General features: G+C 42.4%; 1 protein-coding gene across 1 annotated transcript; it reads left to right on the forward strand.

Annotated features, from left to right (window-relative positions):
- Positions 1–1,689: 1,689 nt before the first annotated feature.
- Positions 1,690–12,231, forward strand: SDHAF4 (succinate dehydrogenase complex assembly factor 4). Its single transcript, XM_066253282.1, has 3 exons — positions 1,690–1,827; positions 9,649–9,801; positions 9,958–12,231. Exons 1-3 carry the CDS (start codon positions 1,761–1,763, stop codon positions 10,065–10,067), a joined length of 330 nt encoding a protein of 109 aa, XP_066109379.1. The 5' UTR covers positions 1,690–1,760; the 3' UTR covers positions 10,068–12,231.
- The last annotated feature ends 8,101 nt before the right edge of the window (positions 12,232–20,332 follow it).

The following is a 20,332-nucleotide window of genomic DNA, read 5'->3' on the forward strand; positions in this document are numbered from 1 at the left end:
TCACTGATGCACAAGATCTGTGAGAAGATGTTTTAAGCCACAAAATTTTGGCATGTTAGGCAGCAAAACAGTAAACTTGTTCTGATTATGATCCCTTTGGCAATGAGAGCTTTTGAGCATTCAGTGGAATCCAAATATTATGTTTTGGTGCCATTTTGAGAGGTCCTATTCCACAGAAGTATTCCAAAGCCTTTATATTCCCAGTCCCTGACCTTTTGACTAAACCCATGCCTATGAAATGATGTAGATCTTTATCTCAAGTCTTATCTTCTTCCAGGCAAAGTGTACAAGATAAAGTTCTGTACTCTGGAAGGATTTTTTTTTTCCTCACTGCTGTTCTTTGAGGGCCTCTGTTAAACTGGGCTCTAAATGCCAAAGCAGCTTGCCACTGGGTCAATATATTGAGCAAAGCCCTATGTAATCCAGCTTTGAAATTTTTCCTCAGTGAACTGGTCCCAAGGAAGTCATTAAGTGGTGGATATGAGCGTAGAGTCAAAAGCATGTGTGTGAGCTACCTGCTAATGAAGAGTAGTTGTTTTTTTGGCTGTGGCCCTGGTCAGTATATACCACTTCCTCTTAGTAAAAGAACTCCTTATCTAGAAGGACCAGTTAACTCCCAATTCATGATGAGAAACTCAGATTGCATAGCCTCCTGATGCCTCTGGCTCAGACATTACCAGGACCCAATAGCTAACCATGAAGTTTTCTTAAAAAAAAAAAAAAAGACAAAATTCTAAGACCTCCATTATGATTCTGTAAGGACTTCCACGGGTTATATCAAGTCTCCTCATCTGCCACATAGGCTCCCAATGAATTGGAGCTGTTGGAATTTAAGGGGTCCGCTGGCAGACCTCCTTCCACTGCAGCCTGGACCAGATGGAGAGCCTCCTCTTGCTCTGCACTTCATTCGAAACTCATCTTTCAGGTTCTCTGGTCAATGGGTCAGAACTGACTAATTTACCAAACAAGTAGAGATTTTAAAAATAAAGAGAGGCCTGACCAGGTGGTGGCGCAGTGGATGTAGCGTCGGACTTGGATGCAGAGAACCCGAGTTCGAGACCCCAATGTTGCCAGCTTGAGCGTGGGCTCAGCTAGTTTGGGCAAGGGTCACCAGCTTGAGCCCAGGGTCGCTGGCTCGAGCACGGGGTCACTTGGTCTGCTGTAGCCTCCCTCCCCTCAAGGCACATGTGAGAAAGCAATCAATGAACAACTAAAGTGTTGCAATGAAAAACTGATGATGGATGCTTCTCATCTCTCTCTGCTCCTGTCTGTCCCTATCTGACTCTCTCTCCGTCTCTGTAAAAAAAAAAAAAAAAAAATTAAATAAATAAATAAAAGAGAACTGAGGGAAAAGAAGCCTATTACACAAAGGAGTAAAAAAGTTGCTCAATCTTGGTATACTATAAAAGAGCTCTTTCACGAGAACTTTTGTCTCAGATTTAGAGAAATAAACGAAATTATTCCCTTATCTTTCAGCCGTGAATTGGGGGTATAGTTAACACGGACTTCAGGGTAATTGGGTAGTTCGTGACAAGACTGGGTGCTTCCTGCTCTTCTTAGCCAACAGCCTGGGGCTGGGCCAAAAGCGCGGATTCCTAGCGTGGGCTGCGGAGGCTCCGCCCCTCCCGTGGAGGCCCCGCCCCTAGACACGCAGGCCCCTCCTTATGAGAGCCCCGCCCCTCCCGTAGGGCCAACCCGGGAGGACACCGCGGGCTCCCTCCCTCCCCCGGGCTACTGCGTAAGCTGCTGGAGTCGGCGCCATGACCGTAGCCGGGCTCGCCGGGTTTCTTGGTCGCCGCGCTCCGGCCACAGCGTGGAGAGCCGCAAGTAAGGCGTCTGGCCCGGGAGCCAAGGTCTCGGCGGGGTCCCCCGCGCCGCGAGAAGGGCCTCCCGCGGGGGAAGCCGCGTGTGTCGCGGGCGGTTGCGGGTGCAGGGGTCGCCGAGCCTCTCGGTGCAGCCCGCCACACGCCTCTTGGCCCTGGGCGGGCCTGGACCGCCCGGGGTCTCAGGGGTGAGACTAGAGCTGGAAGATCCCCAAAGCCCTTCCAGCTGGACACCTGCTTCCTTCCGGCCATGGCTCTGAGCAGCCCGAGCCGCAAACCTCCTGGGCTGAGCGGGAACGTGCAGAGCGCGCTAGACTTCGATGCTCCTGGGGGAAAAAATGGAAAAGCGGCGCCTTTGGGAATGGGAGTCATTCGTGTGCCTATTTATTTACACCAAAAAGGATTTATGCAGCCTGACTAGACGGTAGAGCAGTGGATAGAGCGTCGGCCTGGAACACAGAGAACATAGGTTTCAAACCCCGAGCTCGCCGGCTTCAGCAGGGGCTCACTAGCTTGAGCATGGGATCATAGGCAGGACCCCATGACCGCTGGCTTGAAACCCAGGGTCGCTGGCTTGAGCAAGGGGTCATTCGCTCAGTCTGCTATTACCCCCCTACCCCCAGGCAAGGACATATGAGAAAGCAATGGATCAGCAAATAAGGAGCTGCAAGGAAGAATTGATACTTCTCATCTCTCCCTTACTGTCTTTCTGTCCCGCTCTCTGTCTTTCTCTCTCTCTCCCACACACACACAAAAGGATTTCTGCAGTTTACAGTATGAAAAAAATTTGAAAAAGTGCAGAAGTAGGCCAAAGGCAAATAAGTTTAAAAATTAGATAAAGCTAATAGTTATTAATACAGAGGGAAGTATGGATGCTTTCTGTAAAAAACCAATATTTTTAACCCGTTTTTGTTGGAAAGTTTTCTCAATATATTACAGAGTATACTAAGCATAGTCTTAATTTAGGACAACGAGGAGGAACTGTTGAGTGGATTTAAAAACAGATTACTGCCCTCCGTAGCCCTGGGTCCCAGATTTCTCTTCAGTTTGTTTTCTCTTCTGTAATCATTTCTTCCCAAGCATATTATTTTTTAATTGTAAAAATTTTAAATGATCCGAAATGAATAATAGGGAAAGTGAAAGCCACATTATCCAAACTCCAAGGTAATGACTCTAAAATTTTGTTGTATGTTCATTCAACAACTCTTTTTCACTAGTGTTGAAAACTGAAGGATGAAGTATTGACACCAAAAAATTATACAACGCGTGTAGGTTATGAGGCAAAGCCACATTTGTGAACCCATCCTCCAATTTATTTTTTTATATATTTATTCTGTTTCGGAGAGGAAGTGAGAGAAAGAGAAACAATGGTTTGTTGTTCCACTTATTTATGCATTCATTGGTTTATCCTTGTAAGTGCCCTGCCAGGGATTGAACCCACGGCTTTAGCATATCCAGACAACACTGTAACCAAACCAACTGAGTACTGGCCACAGCATTCTCCAATTTAAGAACTCGAATATTTCCATTGCAGAGCAGCTCCCTGTTCTGATGCAATTGTGTAACTACATGTTTTGTTTGTTTGTTTGTTTGTTTGTTTTGCTGGGGGTGAGGGGACAGACAGAGAGATGGGAAGCATCAACTCATAGTTGCAACACCTTAGTTGTTCATTGACTGCTTTCTCATATGTATTTTGAGTGGGGTCTCCAGCCAAGCTAGTGACCCCTTGCTCAAGCCAGTGACCGTAGGCTCAGGCCGGCAACCATCCCATGCTTAAGCCCACGAGCTCACAGTTTTGAACACTCTGTCCACTGTACCACCTGGTCAGGCTGTAACTGCATGTTTTTATCTTTATAGAAATAGTTTCATACCATTTGTATTTATTTTACTTTTTTCAGGTAACAGTATATTTTGAGATTGATCCATATTAATGTTTGAGATTTAGTTATTTGATCAAATGTGAAAATATATTGTATATCCTTCCATTCTCCTTCTCAATGGACATTTGGATAATTCTAGAAACAGAGGTTTGGCTGCTACACAATCTTGTATGTTATGGGTGCTCTTGTGCAAGGAATAGATTTCCTGGAACATAGGGTATAGGGCTGTTCAACTTTACAATATGCTGCCGGTTATAAAGGCATTGTCCATTCTTTGACGTTGAGTTATTAATTTACTGTGTGTGTAGATGTGGGGTTTTTTGTTGCTGTCGTTTCACTTGCTGTTCCTTGTGCTTTCTACATTGGAAGATTCCTGTTTGTTGAGCCTCTTCTGGTCTTTTCATTATCTCCTTCTGGAATTATAATTAAACAGACTTTGTTAGACCATCTCGTTTTATCCTCCACATAATTTAACTTCTCTTTCTTCTCTTTGTCTTTATGCTTTTTTTCTCTATGCTTTTTTTCTGTATGCTCTCTTCAAAACTGTATTCCAGATCATAAATTCTCTTTTCAACTGCATCTGTTCTGCTATTTAACCCTTTTACTGAACTTTAAATTTCATTTGTTATATTTCTACATTCTGTATTTTTAGAAAGTTGGCATACTCATTTTTCATAGTCTCCTATTTCTCCTTTTATGGCTCCTTTTTTTATTTCCTTAAACACATTAAGTAGTTATCTTATATTCTGGTTTCCAGTATTTCAGTATATAAAATCTTCATGGTCTTGTCCTGCTCTGTTATTTCTGCTGACTCTTGCTTATGATGACTGGTTACCTTGAATGTTTTGCTGGAATTCTGTGAGACTTTCATAAGAAAATGGATTGAGAAAGTAGTTCTCCTCAGAGGATTTGCCTCTGCTTTTTCCATCTGTCTGGAAGCACTTCACCTTTAGACCTGAGTCCACTTTACAGTTAGATCCTTCTCTTGGGCATTTTTGGACCATGCAGACAGTATGTAATCAGGCATAAACACGGGTGTGGTCAGCCAGTGGCTTCAAAATATCAGAGAGGGTTCTTTGTATCTCCACTCCGCATTAAGATTGAGTGGACATTTTTCCTTTGTTAAGTGGAAATGTTCTAGTTCTTTGGTTTTTGGACCAGCAGTATGAACATCACTTGGGAGCTTGTTAAAATGCAAAATCTCAGGTTTTCCGACCCAACCTACTCAGGATCTGCATTTTCTCAAGATAGCGCAGGCTGTTTATGTGTACATCTTTAAACCCGGCTCGTGTTCCTTCTCAGCTCTAGGCTCCCTGCGTCCTGGCCTCTCACAGGCTTTCTGTTTCGCTCAGGCTCAGGAGTCCTCTCCCTGCTGTCCTGACAGCTCTATGCCCCAAGCTCTAGGTGAGAAAAGACAGAGAATATGTACCAGTTTAAGGCTGTTTACCTCACTAGAGTACGTTTTTTATTCTATTATTTACTTTCCTAAAGGTTATTCCTCTGATTCAGAAGTGTTTTTTTATTTTACTTTTTGACTTTTTTGTAGGTATTTTATGGCTATATGGGCTAGCATCCCTAATTCATCAAGTTTCCAGAAACAGAAATTCTAAAAAGTTCTCAATTTTTGTTGTTGTTTTTTAATGATAATTAACTCCTTTTTCTTTGCTTTTGTTATTTCTGCTATTAGTAGGTCATCTTCTGACCTGTAATGTACTTGTAAACACAATTCTAAATTGGCTTTGAATATGGCCTAACCACCCCTTGAAGACGACATGGATTTTATATGGGTGATTTTCTTATCAAAAGATGCATTTTGGCCCTGGCCGGTTGGCTCAGCGGTAGAGCGTCGGCCTGGTGTGCGGGGGACCCGGGTTTGATTCCCGGCCAGGGCACATAGGAGAAGCACCCATTTGCTTCTCCACCCCCCCCTCCTTCCTCTCTGTCTCTCTCTTCCCCTCCCACAGCCAAGGCTCCATTGGAGCAAAGATGGCCCAGGCGCTGGGGATGGCTCCTTGGCCCCGGTCGGGCACATGCGGGAGTCTGTCTGACTGTCTCTCCCCGTTTCCAGCTTCAGAAAAATACAAAAAAAAAAAAAAAAAAAAAAAAAAAAAGATGCATTTTGTTCTGTTTGTCAACTATTTCTCAAGCAGTTAAGGTGGTCAGAAGCTGCTGGTGGCCAAACTGTAATGCTAACATTAACATAGTTGTTGCTTAGTACCTACTATTTGACGGCAGAATCCATAGGTATGGCCTCGGGGCTCACCATCACCTCTCTGCTGATCCTTATCATCTGATTGACCCTTCTTTCTTCTGTCTGCCCTTAAAGCTACTTGCACTTGCCTAACTACCCTCACCCCAGCGAGGCCCCTATGCATGGATTTGTTTCTAAAGACGTAAAGCCTACGGGTAACAAGGAGCACAGTGTGCCCTGTCTTATCTGGGACTGTGCAGAAATGAGGGGAATTCTCTTCTTTCATGTTCTGTCACGCTGTTACCTGACTACAAAAGTAGTTCTCTTGGTGGTTCCAGGGTCTCAGAGCCCCTTGAGAAACGTGCTCTTTCAGCTCTTCCTTCTTTCTGTAAAGTTCCTCCAGAAGTGCCCAAGGTCAGACGGAAGGGCCAGTCAGACTCACGCACTGCTACTCTTCCCTCATTGCCCAGGATACACTCACGTTCATGTTCCTGTTCTTAACCAAAAACCATCATGCAAATTGACTTCTGTGTCCCACAGGTAGGCAAGTTATTAATACACTAAAGGAGTGCACTGTAGACATTACACATTACTTCATTTCTCTGAACTTCCCTGCAAGGTAGGTAGAAATACCCCATTTTACAAATGGAAAGACAGACTCAGTGAAATACAGTAACATTTTCAGGTTCACATTGCGAATAAGTGGTATGGCAGGCATTGGAACCCATGTGTGACTTCAGTGCCCTTCGTTTGCAAGCTTTTTACTTCTCCATTGGATTACTTAAGGCAAGGGCCAAGCTGTGGTAACAGTCCTGCCAGTGAGAACAGGCAGGGCCATTCTGCTTTGACAGCTCATCCGGGGATCCACGTTCTTTTTGTCTTGTTGCTCCACCATTTGTAAGGTGGTACCAACAGTCAGACACTATGCACTGGTAGAGTTTTGCTAGTTATTTACAAGCTGTGTAAATTGGACATATGTTCTGATGGGCAGTGTCTGTATCGTATCCGTTGTTAAATATTTTAACTATCACCCTGGCCTAGGTTTTGTCTTCTTCTGTGTGGTTGAAACCTGGTCACTTCCATGTCCACATCACAGCTCAAGGGAATGGGAAAGAAATTCAGGGCAATCAGCTGGTTGCAAAATTGTAGCAACCTAAAATTTGCACACATCACTTTTAGTCCCAGCCCAGTGGCCAGTTAGACACGTGGCTGCTTGCCCTTAGGGGAGGCTGGGAACTGTGATCTCTAAATGAGGGGCCTGGTGCTCAGGTTAATAGCAAGGGAGGTGAATGGGAGTCAGAACTAAATGGCTAGGAAAGGGGCTATTTGGGATATTTATCACTCTCTACCACATTACCTAATGTCACTTTTTCAGTGATTTTGCTTATATGGAGCAGAATTACTGTAAAAATACAGTGATACTTGCCTCGTCAGATTATTGTGAGGCTTTAATAAGGTAATCTTTTCAGCAGCTAGCACAGTACCTGGCACATAGTAGGCACCTAACATCTGTGTTACTTTTATTATAGTTAGTATATTTGCGTCATTTAAGAGGTAAAATTTTTAGCCTCAGATTTTGTCTGGGGCTGCATTTTATGTCATTTTTATGATTTTTTTTTATAGATGCTTAGGAATTTCTATAGATATGGAACATAGTGAAATTACTTTTTACACTGATTATTATTTCAAGCTTTTATTTGAGAAATTAAAAAAAATTATTACAACAGCCAAACCTAAAACAGGAAGTGCTGATTTTTTTGTGTGAGTTGAGCCTGAATACACAGTACCGGATGGCTACTTGTCTCTATTAAATACTGGCTGATTTTTTTGGCTTCGTAGTGAGTTATCTAATGTACAATAAAATATACTTAATTAGTAACCAAATGCAGAAACTACTCATTAGCCAAAGTAGATAAAATCTGTCCACATTTAGAATCTGATATGTAATTGTTAAAGTTACAGATCAGATTCTCCTTCCTGTAAATCTATTTAATTATTGAATTATCATGACTTAGCAAACAATCTTTCTTGCTTTACTAATTAGTAATAGACTTTTTTCTTTTTTCTTTTTTTTTTTTACAGAGAGAGAGAGTCAGAGGGATAGACAGGGACAGACAGACAGGAATAGAGACGGATGAGAAGCATCAATCATTAGTTTTTCATTGTGTGTTGCGACTTCTTAGTTGTTCATTGATTGCTTTCTCATATGTGCCTTGACCGCGGGCCTTTAGCAGACCGAGTAACCCCTTGCTGGAGCCAGCGACCCTGGGTCCAAGCTGGTGAGCTTTTGCTCAAGCCAGATGAGCCTGTGCTCAGGCTGGCGACCTCAGGGTCTCAAACCTGGGTCCTTCCACATCCCAGTCCAACTCTCTATCCACTGCGCCACCGCCTGGTCAGGCTGTAATAGACTTTTTGACGAATAAATATTTGGACATCAGATGATAACAATTTCTATTGTGGAGACAGCATGAACTTGCTAAATTGGGATATAAGGTCAAATTATAATGAATCCTATTATTTCAGATAACATGACTGATTTAAAAGTCCTTCAGTTGTACATAGTGTATAATCCCAACATTTTCAGTATATTTTCTAAATAGTCAAATATAATAAACCAAGGTGAGATTATTATATGAAATATATTAATATAATCAGAAACTCATATTTGTATGTTTTCCATTTAACTTCCGAATGAAAACAAATGCTGTCTTATACGATATTAATGAAATCCTGGCTGGGTGGGTCAGTGGGTAAAGTGTCACAGCCCACCAAGGTCACAGGTTTGATCCCTGGTCAGGGCTCATGCTAGAAGCAATCAGCAAGTACTCAACCAAATGGAGCAACTAAGAGGAACAATAAGCTGATGATTCTCTCTCTCTTTCTCTCTCTCTCTCTGCCTCTCCCTCTCTTCCCACCCCCAGTCTCGCTCTCTCTCAATCAGTGCAAAAATTAAAAAAAAAAGATATTACAGGTTTTTTCTCTTCAACCTTTTAGTATATATTTAAATATTCTCCTGAGGAGATAAGAAAAATAAAATATGCCTTATATATTGGAGTTTGAAGACAAAATAGTCTGTATGCTAAATAAGTAAAAAATTTTTTAATAGATAAGTGTATTTATTTTAATATGTACAGAAGGTTTTTTTGACACAGAATTTTCTCAGTCAATTACTATGAAGTATTTTATATTGGTGAGGATGTAGATGGAAGGAAACTGGATTCTATAGATCATTGTCATAGCTTTATTAAAACATTAATTAAAAAAATTGATAAGTACATCTGCCTGATACATTCTTAAATTTTTATTTGACAGGAATAGAGGCCCATTATTAAGATTTACCTATAAGAATACTAAATACAGTGTCTTGTGACTTCTGGATATTTAAATACTAAATATTGTCATTGAAAAATTCATACCAAGTAGTTACTCATTGGGATCAGATTCCTGGCATTTTGGGCATTGCTGCAGACGGGAACCGGTGTCTGATAGCTTCTGTATTTTGATAATGGTGAACTAGCTTATTTCCGAGCTCTTCTTTTCTCACTGATCACATTGGTGGCCTCCAAGGAGAGGAATGGCTGTCTGGAAGATAAGATGGACAGTTTGAAGAATTTTCACTGTGTGTCCTTTTGTACTTTTTTGCCTTTGACTAAAGTGAATGTATATATAAACTAAAAATTAATTAAGTGAAATTACTACATTTTAAAAATAGAATAAGTCAACAGCTATTTTTGCACTTCTCCACTCTGCTTAGGATCCTCTCTTCTGTGCCATTCTTTGAGGAAAACAAGTTCTTCTCAAGGAGGAAAGTCCGAGCCTATCAAACAACCCCTTAAGAAGCCAAAGTTACCAGAAGGTCGTTTTGATGCGCCAGAAGATGCCCATGTAGAGCAAGAGCCGCTGACAAGTGAGTACAGTAGAGCTGCTCCATGTCCTGACTCCCAGTCACCCAGTCAGCGGCATCTAGCCTCGCGACTGTGTAACCCTGCAGCCTAGTCTTCAAATTGGCCGTAATGCTTTTCCCGTCTCTACTGACTGCTTTGTTTCCATCTTCCTCCTTCAGAATTTCCAGATGATATTAATCCTGTTACCAAAGAAAAAGGTGGACCCAGGGGCCCAGAACCTACCCGATATGGAGATTGGGAACGAAAAGGACGCTGTATTGATTTTTAAGATACACATTCTTCAACTTGAGTATCTTTTTCTGCATACATACATCTGAATTATTTATGACTATTTTCTTTCTGTATATCCTTTACTTATCTAATTGCTGTAATGTGTTTAAAAGTATATATGATGGGTTTGGAAGAAAATATGCTGCTATAAATTAGGAAAGGGAAAATATTTCTGTATTTGCACATTAATTTTAATTTAAATGTATTGGGCTCTGTAAGTGATGATTAGACTGTAAACTTTCATCATGTTGTATTTTAAGTTAATCAGTTGCTTATAAAATGCAAGTGTAAAAAGAAACAACTTTATTTTAATGATTGTATTGCCTTGTGCTAGGTAATATTGACTTTTTAAATGTGAATTAAATAGTGCATTATATTTGAGAAGGCCACAGTAACAACAAAAAGTCTTTAACTTGGAGCCAGATTACTTGGGTACAAATCCTGGCTCTACCACTTACTAGCTATGTGGCCTTGGGTAAGTTATTTAATTTCTCTGTGCTTCAGTGTCCTTACGTGTAAGCTGGAGATAATACTAGTTCCACCTCATGGGGCAGTGGAGAAAATTTAATGAATTAATACCTGTAAATCACTTGGAGCAGTGTATAGCACATACCTCTCAGTAATTGTTAGCTATCCTTAAATTATGAATTTATTTTTCCAAGTCTCTAGGCTTCCTGGGGGAAAAGATTAAGAAACCCAAAATTTTAAAACTTGAATTGAAATTGTTTTATATGAATATAACATTCAAAAGTCATTGGTTAGAAAATTAGTGTTATTTTTTTGCGTAGGTGAACTAAGCTGAAATATACATTGGTTTGTGAAACATAGAACTCAGGTACAAAGGGGAAATGAGAGAAAAGCAGGGCCCAGAGTGGTCCAGCTTAGTCAGTTTTGATGATTCAATAGCTCCTATTCCTGTGGCCTCTGCATAACTAACTGGGTCAGGAAGAGTCAAGTCCAGTTTACAGAACTGGAATGAAGGAAGGACGGGAACTGTTGGGCCTCCCTTAAAGCATCCTTTGCTGTCTTGTGGCCTCACTCAGTCACAGGGATTGGGCCTTCAGCCCTCAGGCTACACTTCAGTTAGGAAGAAAGGGTTTGCAAAGCCTGTGGAAGACAATGCAGTAGGTCGATAATTGTATGATGTGAATTATGAGTGCAATGAGAAGGTTGTTGGGAGACTTGTTTAAGAAATAAACGTGGCCCTGGCCAGTGGCCTCAGCCTATCATGTGGATGTCCCGGGTTTGATTCCTGGTCAGGGCACACAGGATAAGCACCATCTGCTTCTCCACCTCTACCCATCTCGATTCTCTCTCTCTCTCTCTCTCTCTCTTTTCACTTCCTGCAGCCATGGCTCAATTAGAACAAGCTGGCCCCGGGCGCTAAGGATGACTTCATGGCCTCCGCCTCAGGGGCTAAGAAGAGCTTGATTGGCCCAAGGTCGCTGGCTTGAGCAAGGGGTCACTTGGTCCTCTGTAGCCCCCCAGTTAAGGCACATATGAGAAAGCAATCAATGAACAACTAAGGTGCTGCAATGAAGAATTGATGCTTCTCATCTCTCTCCCTTCCTGTCTGTCTTTCCCTCTCTCTGTCTTTCTGTCTCTGTCACACACACATAAAAAGAAGGAAGAGCTCAGTTGCTGAGCAATGAAACAATGCCCCAGATGGGCAGAGCATCGCCCCCTAGTAGGCTTGCCGGGTGGATCCCAGTCAGGGTGCATGTGGGAGTCTGTCTCTGCCTCCTCTCTTCTCACTGAATAAAACATAAAAAAGAAATAAACGTTTTGGTTCTGGACAGTTGGCTCAGTGAGTAGAGTGTCTGGCATATGAATGTCCCAGGTTCAAAACCTGGTCAGGACATACAAGAGAAGCGACCATCTGCTTCTCTCCTCTTCCCTCTCTCCCTTCTCTCTCTCTTCCCCTCCCGCAGCTAGGGGCTCGATTGGTTGGAGCATCAACCCCAAGCACTGAGGATAGCTCAGTTGGTCTCAACAACTCAGCCTCAGGTGCTAAAAATAGCTTGGTTGATTCAAGCATCTGCCCCAGACGGGGGTTGCAGGGTGGACCCCAGTCAGGGTGCATGTTGGAGTCTGTCTCACTATCACCTCTCCTCTCACTTAAAAAATAAATAAAGAATAAATAAAAAAGAAAGAAACTTTTTTTTTTTTTATATATATAATTTTATTTTTTTAATGGGGTGACATCAATAAATCAGGATACATATATTCAAAGATAACAAGTCCAGGTTATCTTGTCGTTCAATTATGTTGCATACCCACCACCCAAAGTCAGATTGTCCTCTGTCACCCTCTATCTTGTTCTCTCTGTGCCCCTCCCCCTCCCCCTTTCCCTCCCCCATTCCCCCCTCCCCCCCGTAACCACCACACTCTTATCAATGTCTCTTAGTTTCACTATTATCTCCCACCTACGTATGGAATTATACAGTTCCTGTTTGTTTGTTTTTTTACTTATTTCGCTTCGTATCATGTTATCAAGATCCCACCATTTTGCTGTAAATGTTCCGATGTCATCATTTCTTATGGCTGAGTAGTATTCCATAGTGTATATGTGCCACATCTTCTTTATCCAGTCATCTATTGATGGGCTTTTTGGTTGTTTCCATGTCCTGGCCACTGTGAACAATGAAGAAAGAAACTTTTTAAAAAGTATATTCTCCGCTGAAACAAACTAGTATGGTCATTGGGACTAATCATTCAGTCTTCTTTTTTTCTGAAGTGAAAAGTGGGGAGGTAGAGAGACAGACTCCCACATGCGCCTGACCAGAATCCACCGGCATGCCCACCAGGGGGCGATGTTCTGCCCATCTGGGGTGTTGCTCTATTGTAACTGGAGCCATTCTAGCACGTGGAGGCCATGGAGCCATCCTCAGTGCCCTGGCCAACTTTGCTCCAGTGGAGCCTTGGCTGCGGGAGGGGAAGAGAGAGACAGAGAGAAAGGAGAGGGAGGAAGGGTGGAGAAGCAGATGGGCGCCTCTCCTGTGTGCCTTAGCCAGGAATTGAACCCGGGACTTCCTCACACCGGGCCGATGCTCTACTGCTGAGCTATCCGACCAGGGCCTCATTCAGTCAGTCTTTATACCATTCTCTCACTTAGCATTTGTTCTCTAATTGCAGTTACTGTGTCTGCTGCTAAATAATAACCACAGTCCTATAAATTTATGCTATAATTTAGTCAATCTCCAATTAGCTGAAATCAGTGAAGGTTATTTTTTTATTATTATTATTTTAGGTGAGAGGAGGGAGATAATGAGGCAGACTTCCACATGCACTTCTACTGGGATCCACCTAGTAACCCCCATCTGGGACTGATGCTTGAGTACCCAGCTATCGTTAGCACCTGAGGCAGATGCACTTGGACCAAGGGAAACATCCTCAGCACCTGGGGCCACACTCGAACCAGTTGAGCCGCTGGCTGTGGGCGGGGAAGAGGGAGAGAAGGGGTAGAGGGAGATAGGGAGAAGCAAATGGTTGCTTCTCCTGTGTGCCCTGTCCAGGAATTGAACCTGGGATGTCCATATGCTGGGCCAATGCTCTATCCACTGGCCAGGGCCTGAAAGTTTTTACTAAGTTAACATTTCATAACTATTATGTTAAATTATTTTGTATTGTCTAGTTTTGCTTGGATTCCATACTAATCATTATGATGTGTGACAGAGAAAACACAACTTACATACTTCAAAAACTAATATAAAATATGTAACAACTAAAGTGTTGTATTAACATAATAGAATCTTTGTTAATAGTAACATGATTCATGACAGCATGAAATCTACTGTAAAATTTTGTGGAATGAAAACATTTATGGTATATATTTTTTAATTTTTCCATTCATTTGAGGGGTGGGGGAGATATAGAGAGAGAAGCATCAACTCGTTGTTCCACTTAGTTCCATTTAGTTGTGTACTCCTTGGTTACTTCTTCTATTGCCCTGACTAGGGATTGAACCCATGACCTTGGTGCACCAGGATGATGCTTTATCCACTGCTCCCAGCCAGGGCCAACATTTATGGGTTTTATGGCCCTCAAACATTAACAGAAAAACCTGGAGGCTTAAAAAAGGTGATGTGGTTGCAATATAAATGAATCTGTCAAATCTCTGCACCTGTGGGAAGCAGAGTTGGCTGAGAGCCCCAGCTGCTGCCCCACTGGATCCACCACTGTGGTCTGCCGGGGCCATGCTTCCTTCATCTTGTTTCTAGCTGATAAGTGAGTGTGGCAGGGCTACAATGAATGCACATGATGGCATCTTCTCTCATGGATGACGTTGGTTCGAGGAGTGCCCATTAGCCTTCCCAGAATTCCTTAGCATTGTGCTGCTGTCTACTTACATCCTAATCCTGTCTTCCCCTCCCTCCTTCTCAGGTGTTAGACTCTGCCTCTTCCTCCCTGATAATTCACAAAAGTCTACCCACTAAATCTCCTCTCACGTTTAATCCCATTTTAGCATCTCTCAGAAAACTTAAATTGGTATGAGTAAGTTTAAAAGAACAATTTACAGATTTTAGAAAGTCACACAAAGCTTGTGGCTTTTTCTGGTGTAGTTACAGTTTAAACACTTTAATTTCACATTGCTTAGGGCCTCTGGGAAATGATAGGCTGAGCTTTAGGGACATGGCTCTTGCCATGGACCTGACATATATTTGGTGTTTTGGTGGAACTTCAGCATTTTTTTCTTGTTATTTTTCCATTGGTTTTTGAGAGAGAGAGAAGCATCCACTATTTCCACTCAGTTGTTTACTGATTAACTGCTTCTTATACATTCCCTGACCAGGGCTCAAACCAGCGACCCTGGGATGTAGCTGGTCACTCTAGAATCAAATGGGCAACCTCTGTGTTCCTGGATGACACCCTATCCACTGGTCAGGGCCAGCATTTTTTCTTTTTTTAAAAATGTATTGCCTGACCAGGCAGTGGTGCAGTGGATAGAGCGTTGGACTGGGATGCTGAGGACCCAGGTTTGAGACCCCGAGGTCGCCAGCTTGAGTGCGGGCTCATCTGGTTTGAGCAAAAGCTCACTGGCTTGAACCCAAGGTCGCTGGCTCCAGCAAGGGGTTACTTGGTCTGCTGAAGGCTCGTGGTCAAGGCACATATGAGAAAGCAGTCAATGAACAACTAAGATGTCGCAATGCGCAACGAAAAACTAATGATTGATGCTTCTCATCTCTCCGTTTCTGTCTGTCTGTCCGTCCCTGTCTATCCCTCACTCTGACTCTCTGTCTCTGCAAATAAATAAATAAATAAATAATTACCAAAAAATGTATTTGTGTATATATATCTATATATCTATCTATATATATGTATTTGTATATATATCTATCTATATAGATAGATATAGATTTTTTTTTAGATTTTATTTATCCCTTTTTATTAGAGAGCGAGGAGAGAGAGACAGAGAAAGGAAAGAGATAAAACGGTGGCGGAGCAGAAAGCATCAATTCCCATATGTGCTTTGACCCGGGGTTTTGAATCAGCAACCTCAGCATTCCAGGTCGACACTTTATCCACTGCACCACCGCAGGTCAGGCCCATTTTTTATTATTTTGATGTCAGTTGCTGTGTCCTGCCATAAATCACAATATAATATTACCAATTATTAAACTAGTAAAAAGAAGCCTAAAGCCATGTTCTATTAAATAACAATGTTTGTTGGATGAATAGAATAGTTCATAATGAGCAAACTTTATAACAGTGACTGTTAAAGACGTATCAGCAATTTTAATGGTAATTTCAGAACAGGCCAGTACTTTTTTTTTTTTTTTAATTTTTATTTATTTATTTATTTTAGAGAGGAGAGGGAGAGACAGAGAGAGAGAGAGAGAGAGGAGAGAGAGAGAGAGAAGGGGGGAGGAGCTGGAAGCATCAACTCCCATATGTGCCTTGACCAGGCAAGCCCAGGGTTTCGAACCGGCGACCTCAGCATTTCCAGGTTGATGCTTGATCCACTGTGCCACCACAGGTCAGGCACCAGGCCAGTACTTTTTATAAGTGCAAGAATGGCAGTCAGCTATTAGTTAACCACAGACTGATTAATTAGGAAGGAAAGTAAAGTGAAGAGTGCCTGATGGGTTTGTTCATTCTTTCAGTTGATTCTTTAATCTGTGTCGATTATTGTCTGCCATGTGCCAGATAGTCTGCTAGGCTCTGTGTGTTCTGTGATACAGGAAACAGAGCCCTTGCCATTTCAGCATAAGTCTGGTGGGTTTGATTTGCACATGAGCACAGTTCCAAAAGACAACTGCCAGAAGACCAGATGGACTGCCTGTGACTCTGATTCAGCCCAGAACCCGACAGAGGCTTCCCAGGTGTGATGAGGCTACCACGTTCTGGGTTATGACACTAGAGACCTGGTGTCAGCTTTTTAAATCTAAACTGACTGTGTGAGATATTTATCAATCAAGTTAAATATTTATACGTGATCAAATGTGTTCTGACCTTTCCATATATCAATCTCCGTAGACATCAACCAGAGAGAAGCAGAGTGATATAATTAAGATTCCTAGACATATAAAGATTCCTCAAGCCATTCCTGGCTCAAGAAGAGTACTTTGGCCCTGGTCAGTTGACTCAGTGGTAAAGCATAAGCTGGTATGTGGATGTCCTGGGTTCAATTCCCAATCAGGGCACAAGGAGAAGTGACCATCTGCTTCTCCACCCCTCCCACTCCCCCTGCTCTCTCTTCCCTTCCCCCAGCCATGGCTCTGTTGGAGCAAGTTGGCCTCCGGTGCTGAGGATGGCTCTATAGCCTTGCCTCAGGCACTAAAATATCTCAGTTGCCAAGCAACAGAGCAATGGACAGAGCATTGCCCTGTAGGGAGCTTGCCAGGTGAATCTTGGTTTAGTTGCTTGTGGAAGTCTGTCTCTGCTTCCCACTTAAGAAAAGAAAAAGAGCACTTTTGGTGGGTATCCCCTTGGAACTAAAGCAGCCTCTGACTTCTAAGCTAGAGCTGGCTACTATGAATGGTGGTACAGTGGATAGAGCAGACACCTGTGACGCTGAAGACCCAGGTTTGAAACAGGTCACTGCCTTGAGCATGGGTTCATCCAGCTGGAGCACAGGCCCTCCAGCTTGAGTGCAGGATCGCCAGCTTGAGTGCGGGATCGCCAGCTTGAACACTGAATCATCAACATTATCCCAGGGTAACTGGCTTGAGCCCAAACATCACTGTCTTGAGCAAGGAGTCACTGGCTCAACTTGAGCCCCCTGCTCAAGGCACAAATGAGAAGCAATCAGTGAGCAACTAAAATGAGCACCTATGAGTTGGTGCTTCTCATCTGTCTCCCTTCCTGCCTCTATTTATCTCTCTCTCTCTCTCTCTCTCTCTCTCAAAAAAAAAGAAAAAGCAGAAATCTTTCCAGTGGAGATATACTCTTCTCTCTTGATGAACTACCTCCACCTTCCCCTTCCACACATATTTTAAGAAATGAAGAAAAAAAAGAAAAGCTGACCTTACACAGGTTTGTAGCTGGAAAGGGGGATCTTGTAGATCCCCCGAAAGGGTCCTGGAGACCCCAGTGTTTTTGAGCCACACGCCTCCGAGAACGACTGAGCTGATTTAAGTAGGAAGGGAGGTACTAAGTACAGACCCTGGCAGGGCTAGCAGAACAAGGTGAGCCTCCAAGACCAAGCCCAGAGCTACACAAGAGTGCTGGCTGGACAAGGGAGCGGCTCCCTGAAATCAGCTAACTAGACCTCTGCAGGCAACAACCTTAAACCACCACCACCACGGGCCCCAGAGCCCCTGTGACTGCTGCCGCTGACACTGGCAGAATAAAGTCCCAGTAGCTTCCCTTTCCCCTCATCTAACTCATTTCTGCATCATTGTCTTATGTTGATGTGTCTAATTGGTGGACACTCAAGTCAGATGTCTGCATCCTAGTGCCGGCTGAGAACTATACTTCTAATGAATTCTCGAGATAATATTTAAAAGATTCTGGACAGACACAAATTTTACTTATTCACTACCATCATCTAAGAAACTACTAGTTGAACATCCATTTTATTGGGGCATTCAATGTAGAAATGTGAAATATATAAAATATTGTATAGAAATACAAAAATAAAGCTTAAATCATCCCTGAAACTTGTTGGATGCCTATGCCTTCTCACATGAAGAATATTCCGTAAAGATTGGGCATTTGAGCCTATAATTTATTACGCCTTTATATAGCTTCAGTTAATGAATATGAAGGTTACTTATGTGAAAGTTGCTTAAAATTGTATTAACACCTATATTCTTTAAAATATGGTTTAGGTGTGTTTAGGCCATGTGTTTCTAACTTGGTCTTAGCAAGTAGAATCTTGTCTTGAAACTATAAGTACAGGGTGTCCTCAGGTTACAACACAGTTCATTCCTACAACAGTGACGTAACCCGAATTTTGATGTAAGTTGAAACACACCCTAGCCTAAGTCACTTACCTATCCTAACACAGTTGTAAAATCATAATCTAGAACATAGAAACACAACTACGCCACAGAGAAAGAAAAGGACATAAATATACTGTACTGTACACTGCACTGTAGTAACAGAAAAAGTGAGTGTAAAAAAATTTCTATCTTTATTCCTGTGGTTGGCTAAGGGGCATTGCAAGGTGGGAGAGAGGGAACTACTTGGAGGAGGAAGCTGGAGAGGCAGGAGAACCTGCAAAAGGTGCTGGAGACACTGGGTCAGGTGAATCAGAGTTGCCTAAGGAACATGCAGGAGACGCTGGAGATGATTCTACCTGCACTACAGGTGTTTCATTTTGAGAAATAGAGGGTACAGGATTTGTTGCAGGCCTCTCTACCTTCTTAGAGAATTGTTCTAGGCTAGTCTGGATGGTTGATGACTTCTTTTCCAAAATCTGCCTATAGCATTGCAAGGCATCCATAACAGCTCTGTAGACCTTCCTGAATCTGGCATCGCTGGGGTCCTCAGCCTGAAATTTTGCCAACCAATCTTCTTCCTTAGAAAAACCTTCCGTCAAACCCTTGGTAGTAAATCTCTTGGATTCTGGGGTTTTTATCTCTTCCTCTTGAATCAGCTGCTTCTCCAGCTGAATGAGGTCCTCAGCAGACAGCTCCTCTCATGTGATGCCAGTAGCTCTGTGACATCCTCAGCCTCCACTTCCAAATTAAGCTGTTTACCCATGGCAACAGCCTTCTCTGTTAAAGCCTCCACTGACTCCTCAAAGCCATGGAAGTCATACATAAACTGCAGACACGGTATTTTTTCACACACCATTTAAGTTTGTTCCCCTCACTTCATCCCAGGCAAAAGCAATGTTTTGTACAGCACTGTAAATGTTACAAGACTTCCCAAAGTCTTTGAGTGTCCATGAGTACGATGCTATGGGAGTGAGCAAGTGAGCGTCAGAAACTTAAATCGTTGTGTGTCCAGACTGTCATAACCCAATTAGCTGTACTCCTAATTAGCTGTTGCTAGTAAAAGAGACTCATGGACGGATTGAGAAAGGATTTTGTTGTTGCTGCAGATGTGAGAAGGAGAAAATTAAAGGAGTTTTCAGAAGCAACTTAGAAGAAAATATTGGAAGCTGAAAGTACCCACAAGGAAAAAAGGGCAGTGTCTCTGCAGGATTGTCTGTAAGTAACCCCTTTGGAAAAATCTGAATTTATAAACAGACGTTACAGACTGCGGAGTATAAGCGTCATGTTAAATTAAACTATATTCCTTAGCACAGGAGGTCACTATATTATGTGCCTTTAAAAACACATAAAATTTGGATTTCTTGGTTTGCCAGAAGAGCTTCATATTTTGTCTCATTCCTAAGTCAATGATCCAGGTAGAGCCCCTATTTTTTTTTTTTTTTTTTTTTTATTTTATAATTTTATTTTTTTAATGGGGTGACATCAATAAATCAGGATACATATATTCAAAGATAACAAGTCCAGGTTATCTTGTCGTTCAATTATGTTGCATACCCACCACCCAAAGTCAGATTGTCCTCTGTCACCTTCTATCTTGTTTCCTTTGTGCCCCTCCCACCCCCTATCCCTCTCCCATTCCCCCCTCCCCCCCGTAACCACCACACTCTTATCAATGTCTCTTAGTTTCACTATTATGTCCCACCTACGTATGGAATAATACAGTTCCTGTTTTTTTCTGATTTACTTATTTCGCTTCGTATCATGTTATCAAGATCCCACCATTTTGCTGTAAATGTTCCGATGTCATCATTTCTTATGGCTGAGTAGTATTCCATAGTGTATATGTGCCACATCTTCTTTATCCAGTCATCTATTG

This window comes from Saccopteryx bilineata, chromosome 1 (assembly GCF_036850765.1).
Source record: "Saccopteryx bilineata isolate mSacBil1 chromosome 1, mSacBil1_pri_phased_curated, whole genome shotgun sequence".
In the NCBI taxonomy this organism is placed as follows: Eukaryota; Metazoa; Chordata; class Mammalia; order Chiroptera; family Emballonuridae; genus Saccopteryx; species Saccopteryx bilineata.